Source organism: Paramisgurnus dabryanus, chromosome 22 (assembly GCF_030506205.2).
Source record: "Paramisgurnus dabryanus chromosome 22, PD_genome_1.1, whole genome shotgun sequence".
Taxonomy (NCBI): domain Eukaryota; kingdom Metazoa; phylum Chordata; class Actinopteri; order Cypriniformes; family Cobitidae; genus Paramisgurnus; species Paramisgurnus dabryanus.
This window is the reverse complement of record NC_133358.1, coordinates 5566299-5580303: the sequence shown is the minus strand read 5'-3', so window position 1 is coordinate 5580303 and position 14005 is coordinate 5566299. Positions and strand designations below refer to the sequence as shown.

At 37.1% G+C, this 14005-nt stretch overlaps 1 protein-coding gene across 1 annotated transcript in view; it reads right to left on the bottom strand.

The window, feature by feature from the left end:
• Positions 1–501: 501 nt before the first annotated feature.
• Positions 502–14005, bottom strand: part of myo3a (myosin IIIA) — a 116795-nt gene continuing 103291 nt past the window's right edge. Inside the window, exons 30-35 of the mRNA XM_073813174.1 lie at positions 12498–13572; positions 11523–11661; positions 5308–5402; positions 5181–5221; positions 1626–1802; positions 502–1441 (exon numbers count right to left, since the gene is read on the bottom strand). Coding sequence (XP_073669275.1) covers positions 1327–1441; positions 1626–1802; positions 5181–5221; positions 5308–5402; positions 11523–11661; positions 12498–13572 — 1642 coding nt within the window. The 3' untranslated portion in view covers positions 502–1326. The remainder of the gene's footprint in view (positions 1442–1625; positions 1803–5180; positions 5222–5307; positions 5403–11522; positions 11662–12497; positions 13573–14005) is intronic.

Sequence of the window (14005 nt, the reverse complement as noted above, 5' to 3'; positions counted from 1 at the left end):
TGGTCCATTCCATATCCACTCCCCTGTTTCTTTTTAATGAAGAATATTTTCCCTACAGACCCAGAATTTTAGCTTGAAAAGAAATCCCGAAATAAATAAAAACAAGCCTACTACTGAATGTATTTGTTTTCAATATAATTGTGTGCGGGTTGACCCAACGATAATAATTGCTTCCCTTATTATTATTTTTTTTTAAAGGTTTATCATAGTAAATCAGAAATTGCCTCTGTTATTGTTCGAGGATGTAAACAATTTAAAAAAGCGTTTTACGCGAACAGTAGTTTCCTTGTAGACCTCGGTAAATCAAGACGAGTTAAGTCAAAATACTTACCATTGAAAATTGGAAAAAACGTCAAAATTATATTTTATTTAGTGTTTAGAATGATCAATGTCGAAAACTCATGATGTTCAAATAAACAATTAAAATAAAATACAAAAAATACAGATTTATTTTATGAATAGAAAATTGGCTACAAACTTTGCAAAAATGATGGAGTCAATATTTTAAGCCATATTGTCATTCTTGTTACGTTTGATGTCAATAAAACATTAAATCCCAAACTAAAACACCATATATTAGTCTATATGGACCAAAGTGATTAAAATCTATAATGAATTGGATAGATGAAAGATTAAAAATTAAAGAAACATTATAGTCAGCAATTATTATAATATTTCATAATGTAGGTTACAGAGTATAACAGCCAACATGAATTACAATATTATCTGAAATGTGGTAATTATTTGCAAAATGTCCAAGTACATAATTAATCATATTTACAATATAGTAACACAGGATACATATAGGATACATATATCCAAAATCTAAAAGCACCATTTACATTATTATATACCATCATCTGTAACAACCACAATATGAAGGGAAATGTGCAATAGCATATTGTGCTGCTATTGCTGGTTTCATTACAAGAACATGTGGTTTTATTACATTTTGTCAGCTGTCTGACAGTATTAGCTGAAAGTCAGTCTAGGCATTAACATATTTGGTTTTAATGGGCAAATATAAAGAAAGATGTCTGACTTACTACAGTATATCAAAGCATCCATTGAAACTGGTAAGTGAGATATAAGAAAACTATAAGGGAGATATAAGAAAACTTATTCTGTATATAAATGTCAGTTCTGTCAAAAAAAATCTGTAAAGACAAACTTAAAATTCAAGTGAGGACAATATCATCATATAATATCAGGTGCATTCAGTACAAAGGACATGTTTAACTATGAGTCAACAGCAAAGTATTTGTTGTATTTACAGAATACATCGGTTAAAACGCTTTGGGAAGTGTCAGGTCTCTGGCCAGAGGATTAGGGCTGGGTTATGAGTTTTTGTCTCTGTGAGGTCTTCCTCAGTATTTTCCTATAGTCATAGGGGTTGTCTTCACTTTGACTCTCTGTAGAGGGCATTCGAGAAAGTGAGTGTCTGCAGAAAGAGATAAAGCATGAGTTCACAAGGAAACGAAGACACAAGGATAAGCATATTTTTCAGCAGAAAAGATGGTGTTTTGTTTATTTCTTGATATCTGCATGCAAATCACATTTATGAGTATATTGCAATATAAGATCATTGTCTAGAGTTTCAGTGTCAGTGTTTAATGTTCTCGTACCTCTTCTCTTTAGCAATATCAGACTTAGGGTTATCAGACAGTGATCTCTCAGAAGAACTCCTTTCTCTGGAAGGCCTCTGTCTGCTTGACCGGCGTCTGACACTGGGCAAGGAGCTTGTGGCTTTGCTGCTAGACAAATCCTGGTAGTACTGATCATCATCGTCCAGCCTTTTAGGGCTAATGTTAACAAAGAGAACATGCATTTGTAACTGAGCTTCCCAAGGGGAAAAATGGGTAAATGATTTTGCGTGAATATCCCTTTAACTAATTAGATGTATCTTTGTTACAAAAACCCCTGATTGCCTTCAGCCAGTGCTTGTTGCTCCTAATCATAAATATATTGTTTTCACAGCAGATGCCCCATTAAACATTGTTAAGTAACCCATATGTGGCTGTTTGGTAGGATGTAAGCGTCGACCTGCAGGCTCTTCTCCAGTAACGGAGTCAAATCAAAAATTGCTTTCAGTGGACTTTACTCAGCAGAGTTATGTAATGAAAACAGCAATCGTTGAAAGCGATGAATCCAAAGGGCCTGCGGTCTGTGTGCCAGACCTCCGATGCAATTACTCAATCCTACTGGTGCACTTCACTCTCTCTCTCTCTCTCTCTCTCTCTCTCTCTGTGTGTGTGTGTTTCACTTTCATTTAAAAATCTTATAGGTCTTAACATCAACTTCCTTTTCTGTTGTGGCTTAGACATTTTTTTGGGAGATTTGAACTATGTGACAGATACACAGCCCTGGGAAAGAAGCGTCCTGCTACATCTCTCTACTCTATCTCTCCAGACTCATGGCACATTTGTACCACAACAACTTCATTACCTGTGTGTCCTAAGTTTACCCTTTCCCGGAACTCCTAACTCTTTCTCTCTCTTTACTGTCATTATATATTTTTCCAGCAGAGCCGGGCTCAGTTCTCAGAGATTGTTTGTCAGAGATTTGTGTCCCGCTGACCCTCGTCCTCTTAACATGAAATGACATTCACAGCCCATTGTACTGTATTTGTTGTACATTTGTTACATGACAGTAATCTGCCATTATACTACTGTGTAAACTACTGGCAAGGTTTTCAGAAAGATTGCATTACTGACAATAGTAGCCAATATTTGCCTAGGTTTAAATAAACAAATATGAACATTATTTAATAGTAACGTCATCCGAAAGGTTTCTGAGGTGGAGTGATTTATTACAATTGTATAAATTATTATTATTATTTTTTTTTTCTGAAATAAATTGCTGCTGTTCAACCCACTGATCTATATAAATGACTGGATTGCGCATAAATAAATAATCATGCTTTGTATCGTATGTGCATGCAATAATTTGCTGGTTTTGTAATTATGTTATCCAAACGTACAAGTTACCTAAACTTATTTAGAGAAATAATGCTGACCGTCACCGTGTAGATGAATGTCAAAAAAACTTTATTTATACCCATGTCATTAACAGAATGCATCAGACACACTCACCTTAACGTTTTTTTATAAATACATTTTTCTGCCAGATTAAAACATAAACATTGCAAATAACACCAGAATTAACAAATAATTTATGTACACATAACTAAATTAACCTTGTGCAACTGATACGCTGTAAAGGGGGTAAATTTTGATCATGATTTTAAATGGAAGTCAATGACACCCTCCGCCGTTTGGGTTTACCAAGATGGCCGCTCGAACTCTGCGCTGGCTTCACCTCGCGCGGTTACGTCAAGCGATTATGCGCAATCAAGTCATTTATATAGATCAGTGGTTCAACCCTAAATGTACCCTAACCCCCCCCCCCTCTCTCTCTTTCTCTCTCTCTCATAAAGCATCCAGCACTTCTGACTGTCTCATGGCTATTTGTCATTGGCTGGCTGATGTCATCTCCTGTCAGCTGCATTCAGGGAGGTCCAGATTCATGTTCACACATATTATATATATATATATATCTCACACATGCAGTGTTTCACGCTGGTCTCAATTTTTATAGCTCATATCTTATAGTAATGAGTCATAATAAACAATCATCAGTATGACACTACCTGCAGATTTAATGGTGACTTTTAGTATTTTAAGCAATTAATATAGTAAGCTAAAATGATGCCAGGGAATATGATTGATAATTATGATCTGTCTTCAGATACTTACTTTATTAAGTCGTTTTTTATTATTTTGGGAAAAGAACTTTACTGTTTGCCTTTATCTTTGTAATATGTAGCCTTAAAATATATTTTAATTCCACAATCTTTCATCAGATTTAAACCACTGGAAATGGAGATTTAATCTTTTTTCCACTCTTTCCTATTTTATTACAGTTTTGTTACAGTTTTACTTGGGTATTTATCAGAAATAAAGGGTTGCAAATTTCACTTAATTGTGTCTTTAAAGGCATAGTTCACCCAAAAATGAAAATTCTGTCATCATTTACTCAATTATATGTTGTTACAAACCCGCATAAATTTCTTAGTTCTGATGTACACAAGGGAAGATATAGTATTCTTTTTTCCTACTATGGAAGTGAATGGGGTCCACGAACGGTTTTGTTACAAACATTTCTCAAAATATCTTCCTTTGTGTTCATCAGAACAAGAGTGAGTAAATGATGACAGAATTTTCATTTTTGGGTGAACTATCCCTTTAACATGAAATGTTTAGTGAATCAGGATCCAAGGCACTCCACCCAAGTAGCAGTGCTTCGCCTTCTGAGAATATAGTTCCCAGTATATATACTGTTAAAAGATGGCTGTGTCTCATATGACATTTATATTTGTACACGGTGTGTCTATACAAATCACAACACATAAATAGGAAAATGTTTGTGTTATTTTGTCACTTATTGGGAGCAGTTTGCTAGCTGGAGCCATTCACTTCCAGTCTTTGTGCTAAGCTAAGCTAGCGGGGGCTGCGTCAGACAGAGTTACAGCATGCACAGAGATGAAAAAGGTATGTATGGGCTTATCTTACTCTGGGGGATACGGTGAATAACCTAAATTCCCAAAATAAAAGCACATCTTCAAAATGATAATTAGACTGCACTTGCCAAATAAGATCAATGTGAACACAACCACCCTACAATGAAAAAAAATCTCCTTTTTTTAAAACCTATTAAACCAAAAAGTCTTATTAGACATGCTGTTTACATTCTCTTATTAATGTGATGTCACACTGATAAAGCCCCGCCCACTGCTACTGTCTGACAGTCCTGCATAGTTTCCACCCTCAGCGAGTTGTACGCTGTTTGCCATATCTCAATAGTGAAATACAGTACTATTGTCTAAAACTGTATTCACAAGGATCAAATCTATTTTAAAAGGAAATGCTTACTGTCTATTTTGGTGATGGAGTGAAAAGCAGAAGCTCATTTGCATTTAAAGGTACAGACACTGAAACAACACATTTTTGCTCCCACCAAAATAGGGGCACGTTGAACATTCTATAGCAAATGATTTGTGGTTTATTTTCGGATGACACTTCACAGACACATTCTAGGCACAGCTGAGACTTGTAAGAAGGGCATCATAGCAAGAGGAAATATATTTTAACACTCAATGCTATTCTGTTATGGGTGCTAACCTCTGTTTTCTTGATCTCCTCTTATCATCCTTAACAGACCTCTAGAAAAGAAAGAGAATAAAAGAAGATCATTAGAGTTAAATCACAGCTAATCCTCAAGTGTGTGCTACTGATGATGTTAACTCACATGAATGAGTGTGTAGTACGTGGAGTCTTCTGGTGTGTTCAGGGTCTTGGGTTGCTGCATTCTGCGAGACGTTCGCGACTGCTTTATGTCCACCCCTGGTTCAAACACACATCACACAAGTTTAAAGAGAAAACCAACCTGGTGAAATGTGATGAAAAATACCAGCCTGGTCACTTTGAAGAGCAGACTGACAGACAGTCCTGCATTTTCATAGGGGCAAGGCAGTGATGTCACATTTGTGCACATTTATTTCACTCTATGTGAAGCTGAACAGCATTGCCACTTTATTGATATGTGAAATATTACATGATAATGCAGCAAAAACAAAAAACATTGCGTTTATAAGATTGTGGTGGCAAATAAAACTTATTTATTTTATTTATTTAAAGGTGGGGTGCATGATCTCTGAAAGCCAATGTTGACATTTGAAATCACCTAAACAAACACGCCCCTACCCCAATTGAATCTGGACCTTCTTTTAATAAGCCCGCCCCACACATACGCAAACCAGGCAACGATGTTGGTTAGTTGACATGCCACTTACTGCTGATTGGCTCACAGGTGTATTTTGGCACTCGGAACGACTCCCTTTTCCAAAGTGTTTTTCAAAAATCATGCACCCCGCATTTAATCAAATACTTTAATTGGATAAGTCAATTATTACAACTACAAGTGTTGGCTGGCAAAAACATGAAAATATGTAAATAATAGGTTTTGCTGATATATTTTGGGTATATAGTATGAGAGTAATAGGAAGCCGGGTAGATCTTAATTACAGGCAAAATATTTGCTAGAGGTGACCATGATGTGTAAACTTAGCTGTTGACATTGTGAAATTGCCCTTTGTAAAATGAGTTAGTTGCTTCCTTATCATTAGAAACCTTAAAGAAATGTTCCCTCCCGTGGTGCCCTTTAAAACACTCCCAAACCCTTTCTAGATATTGTATTAAGTCTAACATAAAGGTCCCCTGTGTAAATGTTAAAGCAAAATATATATATATATATAACAAATAATTCTCTGGTGGGACCCCTATTGCTTCAGGCACAGATGAAGGGATTTCTGTATAAGATCTACACAAAACATCCAGCTGACCTCTGACCTCTCTGTTCTTATCGAATAGGCCGCACCGCATGGTTTAACCCTGGGGATTCGCTATTTGTAATTATCTACTAACAATCAATCAGAAATGCCCCATTGGTCACACTGTCATCTATACAGAATAACACAGATGCAAAAACATAAACATCTTTTTTATGAACCCTAGTGCGATTTCTTGTTCTTTAAAGCCTACATAGGCAGATACTATCTATAAGCAGTTGAACTTAAATGAAACATCTTTGATGATTGATGAAATGCTCTACATGTGGGAAACTCTACAAAGTGCACAGGAGATGTGACTGAATAAACTGCAATAAGTCTGAAATATGCATACATAATGCTGAAAATACTAAAAAAATAGACCAAACATGTTTATCAATTTTTGCTATGGGGTGGCATTTATCAATAATTCGTTTTTCTTTATAGACCCCTTCAAGGTTTGTAAACATTGAATGACGATCGGGTGCGTGCGCAGCATGGGGTCAAACTGTTCATACCATTTAGGCTTCATAATTTAATCTAACACGGCTGAAAAATTATGACTTACCTCAAATGAAGTGAGCACTACAAACACAAGCCTCTTTGATATTTGCATTGTCCCAGTCTGCACGTTAATTGCTTGCAGACGCAGATGTTGTATTTTTTTGTTTTTGAGATTGTGCATGAACTCAATCTGCTGTAATGACTTTTCTGACCCCGACATGCGCAGTGGAAACTGCCTGTGACTGAACCGTGAAGGGGTCTATAAGGTCTTTCAAACAGTCACAGTGCATACTGGGATTGCCTTGCCTAAGATGCCTCATGAACTCAAGAATGCTGCCCAGAACTACTAGGATATTGTTACGATCTCAAAATGCCAAGTTCATCAAGGTCAGAGTTCACCAATTGTAATGCATACTGTATCAGAAGTGCATATGATCTCACTAAACATGATCTCAATTCTGTACCTGCCTGTGAAATGTGGTTATGAGATTCTTTACATTACAGGTACATTGCATGACTTTACAGTAAATACCAAACAAAAGACTTTACCTGGGTTTTCACACTTTAGCTTTGGATGTACATTGCATGAAATTATACAGTAAGTATGTACCATTTACTTGTCTTTATATCATATGTGACCACAAAACCATTCATAAGGGTATTTTGTTCATTGAGATTTCCATTGATGTATGGTTTGTTATACAACCGAATCTGCAATTGAAAGGTACAAAATATCTACAAAGAAATCAAAGTGTCCAAATGAAGTCCTTAGCAACACTTATTACTAATGATAAATACATTTTTATATATTTACAGTAAGAAATTTACAAAATATATCTTCATGAAACATAATCTTTACTTAATATCCTAATGATTGTTGGCATATACAATGTATTGTTGACTATTGCTACAAATATACCCATGCTACTTGTGACTTTTTTTTGTCCAGGGTCACATTTGATTTTTCTTAGAGATCAATATCAGTTACAAAAATGATCTTTGGTCAATTTTTTAAGCATTTGGTACTTAAGCACCATTCATCCTGACGTAACATTGGATCTAAAACCGATTCATCAATGTCCAGTGGTAGCAGCAGGCACAGGCTGCAGAGTTTGTCATATTTATTAAACGTGTCTCTTTAAAGGTCATCAGTAATTTTTGATTGCTGAGAGGAATATGGGCCAATTTCCAGCTCTTACATTAATGCTGCATGGCTGTAATTGCTGGGGCACTTTTGCATGCAATGTGATTAGCATTTAAAGACCTTTCATGTACACAGAAATGTGATTGGCATGCAAAGGGCACTTTTGTGTGAAAACAATAATAACATATTCTGAATACGATTATTTATTATAACTGTGGAGCAACAAAGACATTTATGATGATAATTAATCATTATTAAACTCATCAGATGACCAGAAAAAATTTTTAGATGTTCACATAACAAAGAGTTGTGATTCTTTTAAGTTTGTATGATGGTTGCTTGTGTGGTTGTAAGCATGGTGAGATCGGGTGGGCATGCCAAATTAGCCTGGTATAACCAGACTCTCGTACATTCATTTAATTTGTACAGAGAGTCTGGCCACCCTCCATTGCAAAGCGTTACTTCCGTTAAGGAGGGTCCATTGTTGAAGTTTAAAACTATTGGATCTGCCCAGAGTCACTCAGGATCTGCCAAAGCCAATCGCTAACGTGTGGTCGTGACGTATATCATGCACTGAAACCGGACGGAAACAACAAGTCAGAATAATCAGACAAACAAAAGTTAGCAAACCTGGTTTTTGCTCCGGCTTTAACTTCTGTATATTCGGCAGTTTTGCAACAACGGACCGAATAGCTTTTCTCACGTCTTTCTCCGCTGCCATTACTGAACTACAACTCAAACTCAGAGTCGTATAATAATAGAGTTACGACACTCACATAGACGTCCGTTGTAAGAATGGAATGCGGAAGTAACAGCGTTTCATGTAGTCACCGGTAGTGACGCATAGTTCCAAACGCAGCACTGAAGCCCATTCATTTCAATGGCACCTGCTGGTAAATCGATGAAATTAGCGTTTCTCTTTACATTTTCGGACATTTCATTAATATAGTCAACAGTGATATTTTATGAACTCTGCTGTAGGTAATGATTATCGTTAATAATAACTAGTAAAATTTTTATATTTTAATGAGTTGTGTATAATGTGTGAATAATATAGATTTAATGGTTTATTATTTTATTACTGGTGGCCATCTACTTTATACTTATCTTTTTTTATATATAACGAGTAACACTAGGGGGCAACAGCGACAAGCTAAATGCCTTATAAGAAAGTCACACTGCTTCACAATGCTGCTATGTGTTTCATTGTGTTTGGTAAGTAATACGAGTGATGTATCCTCGAAAATCATGTATGATTATATCAACATTTAATGTGTACTATAAATACAATTAAATATGAATTTAGTGTGTTTCTGTTATGCTTGACTGTTACAAATAACCGCGTTTGCGATCTTTTTTGTGATTTTAATATATTAAAAGTGTAGGAATTATGTTTTTAGCAGATTGATAGCCATTTATATAGCCATATTTTGCTACAAAAATAAAAGATAAACTGTGTTGCTGTAGTTGATATAGATAACCACAGTTATATTTGGGTCACAATTAACTGTTTATCTTTATTAACTGATTTACTGTATTTCCATCACTCCCTAGTAAAAAAACGTTATAAACACAGTAAGTATAGTGATCAATTCCCATTACAAGCTACTATTTACCTAAAATAGCTGAAAACCTATGCAAACAGATTGACAGCCCTGCTTGGTTTGGAACTGTAGAACGTTACATGAAACACGTGACCGCGCGGCGGCGAGATCAAAGCGTTTCGTAACTCTGTTATTATACGACTCTGCTCAAACTGACGCACGACTTCAACGTCATCGTTCTTAGCCACCCCCATCTGTTCGCTGATTGGTCCTGCAGATTTTTGCAGGAGAAAACGAAACTCTATAGAGCCATCCCAGACGTACTCATATATATGTATATAAAGGCTAGATGGCTCGTCCGCGCTGATGGCCAATTGAGTTGAACGTCCGCATTTTGGCGGCCATCTTAGGACAGGGCGCTCGCTCACTCGTAGCATTGAGTTATAATGATGCAGGTACTTTTAAATGACCATAACTTGCTTAATTTTTTACCGATTTTCAAACGGATTGGTTTGTTATAAACGTCAAAGATGTAACTATGACACTGAATACGTATACTAAAAATAAATAAAAAATTCATGAAACATGTTAAAGCATCCATAATTATAGCCACGTTAATAACGTTTGTAAAAAACCAAACCGTTTGTAAATTCGTCAAGAATTCAGCAAGTTACGAGCATTTTAGTTGGCGTATGTCACTCACCTTCCGTCCACAGCAGCAGGGAGCAGCACTATGGCAGCACTGACCTAAGATGGCCGCCAAGTGACGACACAGCTGACTCCGCCTTGAGCCATCTAGCCTTTATATACATATCTATGGACGTACTGCTGAAGCGAAATGAAAAATAAGCGGAAGCACGTAGGAGGGCGGAGCCAGGCCAATGCCAAATGGCATTTGTAGCCAAACTTTGACCATACAAAAAAAAAGATTTCATCCTGTGACACTAAAACTTTGAGTTTCTGACATTTCTGTTATTCCTAAATTTATTACATTTCTGATTCGTAAATGTGTAATGGTTTTGACATATTTGCACAGAAGTCAAAATCATATCAAAACACATACAGCACACCAGTGTGCCAAAACCATGCACCTGGCTTCTGACTCACCACTGAAAATATGCGGCAAAAGAAAACGAATCAGTCATATGCAACACGTATCAAAGCAACAACATAGAAAACATAACCACACCTGACAGGATAATCTTGTTTCATTTGAACACAAAATGCACATCAAGAATAATAGAATCTGCAGAAACATGAATAAAAAAACGATCAAACATTCCCTGCTGTTTCTTGGGCTTTATCCTCACAAAGCAATTAGAAATATCATCTGAAAAACTCAAAGGAACTGTGGATCAACACACCTGTGGGGATTTTTTGATGACATATCTAGATGAGTTCAATTTGCCTGTCCTGAAACTCAGCGTTCTATTTATGATAGGATCAGTGGCCGCAAACAGAAAGAAAACTGTGTATGCTGATATAATCAATGAGTTCTAGCAAGAATACTGTTGGAGTTTAATAAAGGTGAAGCTTTTTCTATCTTATTCTGCACATAAAGCATGTTAAACACAAACTAAACAAGTCACCACACAAATTAAACAATAGAAGTCAGCTGACACCAAAAACAGCTGAAGAGAATGAATAACCAGAGAAGAGATCATATCAGGCTGTCTTCGGAAATAATACCAAGAATAATACAAATCTATATTCAGTCTTCTGCAACACCTGGATTTAACACCCATATAGACATACCCCAAATGTACTTGAAATCACTTGTGAAATTGCCTGTCAAATGCATAAATGTAAAGATGTATTTTCAAGCATGCTCTGTGACAAGCACTCAAAGCTGCACATGTGAATGGTGGAGGTCCCTGTCTGGTGAGATACTGAATATATGGAGAAATACAGGTTTTGTAAATATAAACAAATGGTAAATGTTTACCTGTGTAGGAACCCATTAAAGCATTAATCCCTTCTCCCTTCACAAACATCCCATTTTTGCTGGGATCGAGCTGATGGGCGAGGATAATTTCGTTTAACTTCTGCTGCAAACTGAGGTATTCTTCCGAAGCCTTGCTTACCTGAGAGGATTACAAAGAATGTAAATCATCAGCTAAATTTTGTGACAAAATAAGCCTTGATTCACGTGTACAAAGAATTATAATTCAAGTCAAGAATCTTTAAACCAAAAAAAGTCACTAATAATTACAGGTTTGTTATCATTTACTCCCTCCAGTCATCCCAAAACTGTATGACTTTCTTCCATGGAAGAAAAATGAGAAGTTTAGCATACTATTCACTCTAAAATATGCTGAGTTGTTTAACCCAATGCTGGGTAAATATTGGACAGAACACATGTTGGGTTGATAAATATAACTATGATGGGTTATTTCAATGCAGAGTTTATTTATAAACCAACACATTTTCTGTCCAATATTTACCCAGCATTGGGTCAAACATAACTGAGCAGAATTAAGAGTCTTGCAGATAGCAGGAACAGGTTATTTGTGTAGTATTAAAAGGGTACAGTGTCATGGTGGGTTTACTCCATGTACTTCGATGTCCTCCCACAGGCCAAAAACAAGCACATTAGGTAAACTGTATGGATTAACCGGTTCTAGCTATGATTATAGCCATAGACGCTGGAATGGCATGAAGAATAAATAAATGAATAAAAAAGGGTACAGTGCATCCAACCGGTTGTTCAGCTGAACACTCAATGCAGTAAAAATCAGTATAAATGCAACAGAAAACTTTTCAACCCATGCTTCATGAATAAAGCCTATAGTATATAAAATCCCCATAAGGACATTCTGAAAGTCATACAGGTTTAAAATGTGAAAAGAGTGATTATTGGCTGGAAAAGTATTAAGTTTGGATAAATGATTTGAATTTGAAATGAGAAATCAGTCAGCACCTGAAGAAAGAGCTCCTCCACTTCTTCTTCCTGTTCTCCTGCTGTGGCCTTCAGGTTCTTTCTCTCTCTGTAACCTCTAAAATTGCTCTGGATTTTTATGGCTGCTTGCTCCTCATCATTCAGACCTTCCTCAGCATGAGCGTCGTCTTCTACCATCTCCCCGTTTTTCTGTTCATCCTCTTCTGCCGCATTCTGCTCTTTTCCACTGGCTGCCTCCCTCTCTTCTTTAAGTCGTTTTCTTTCTTGATGGCCTCTAAAGGTGCTTTGTATAACAGTTGCTGCGTGTTCCTCATCTGGACCTGATGGACTAGCAAGAGCCTCATCTGAATCTAGATCTAAAGGAGGTGGAAGCTCCTCAATGGGAATATCTACTCCTGATGTGGCTGAATCGTCTTTTGCCTTTTTATTGGGAATTTTTCCTTCCTCCTGGAGTCGTTTGCGTTCCTGGTGGCCACGGAAGTTGCTCTGAATGACCACAGCAGCTTTGGTCTCTTCCTCTTCTTTTGAGGTTTCCTCAGTTTGCTGTGCTGCCAACTCATTGAGTTGTATTAGTTCCTCTGGTGTTGGTGGATCTGGTATGGGCAAGTCCTCATCATCTGCAACATCCTGGATCTCCTTTCTTCCTCTATCAGGCATCTTTCCTTCCTCCTGGAGTCTTTTACGTTCTTTATGACCTCTGAAGTTGCTCTGGATAACAGTGGCTGCCTTGTTTTCCTGTTCAGTGTTCCCATCCTCTCCAGCAGTCTCTTCCTCAGTGCCCTTCTCCTGCTCCTCATCTTGTGTAGTATTTTGGTCTTCTGCAGAATTGACTTCCTCTGCAGGGGTGGACACGGAAGCATCCAGCTCATCCCCGGTCAAGGTCTTATTTTGTTCTTGATGCTCTTTGTATTTCTTCCTCTCCCTGTAGCCTCGATAGTTGCTCTGGATGACCACAGCAGCCTTTTCATCAGCATTGTCTGTTTCTACTTCCCCTTCATTCTGTGATAATTCCTCTGAATCTGGTCCAGTCTCTGGCTCCGGTGAGACCTCCGCTGCTTCCTCAGTATTTGTTTCCTTCTCCTTTTGCATGGCTTCCCTGTTTAAAAATAATGCAGTTATGTATCTTATTGGCCCTGTTTACACTTGGTATTAGGATTCATCTCAGGTAAAAAACACTTGTTTTTAAGTTAACTTCTCATTTTGTCTGGAGTAATTGGGAAAAAACAGGGATCTCTTTGGCCTTAAACACTTTTCACTTTGTGTTTGGACCAAAATGCATTATAGTATCAAAATAGGAGTAAACTGATTAAATCTCCTACACAGGCTCATGGGAGTTGTACATATGGAACATATCGACACATCTTCTTGAAGGATTGTCCACTAGAGGCACTGGAGGTGCTTTTATCTCCGCAGGTCTTAATTTTTGTATATATCTGCTTTGTAACTTGTGGTGTTTTGGACAGAAACGAAACACCTCTAGTACACATTCCATTGAAAGATGCAGCGTTATTTACCCGGAGCAACGTATG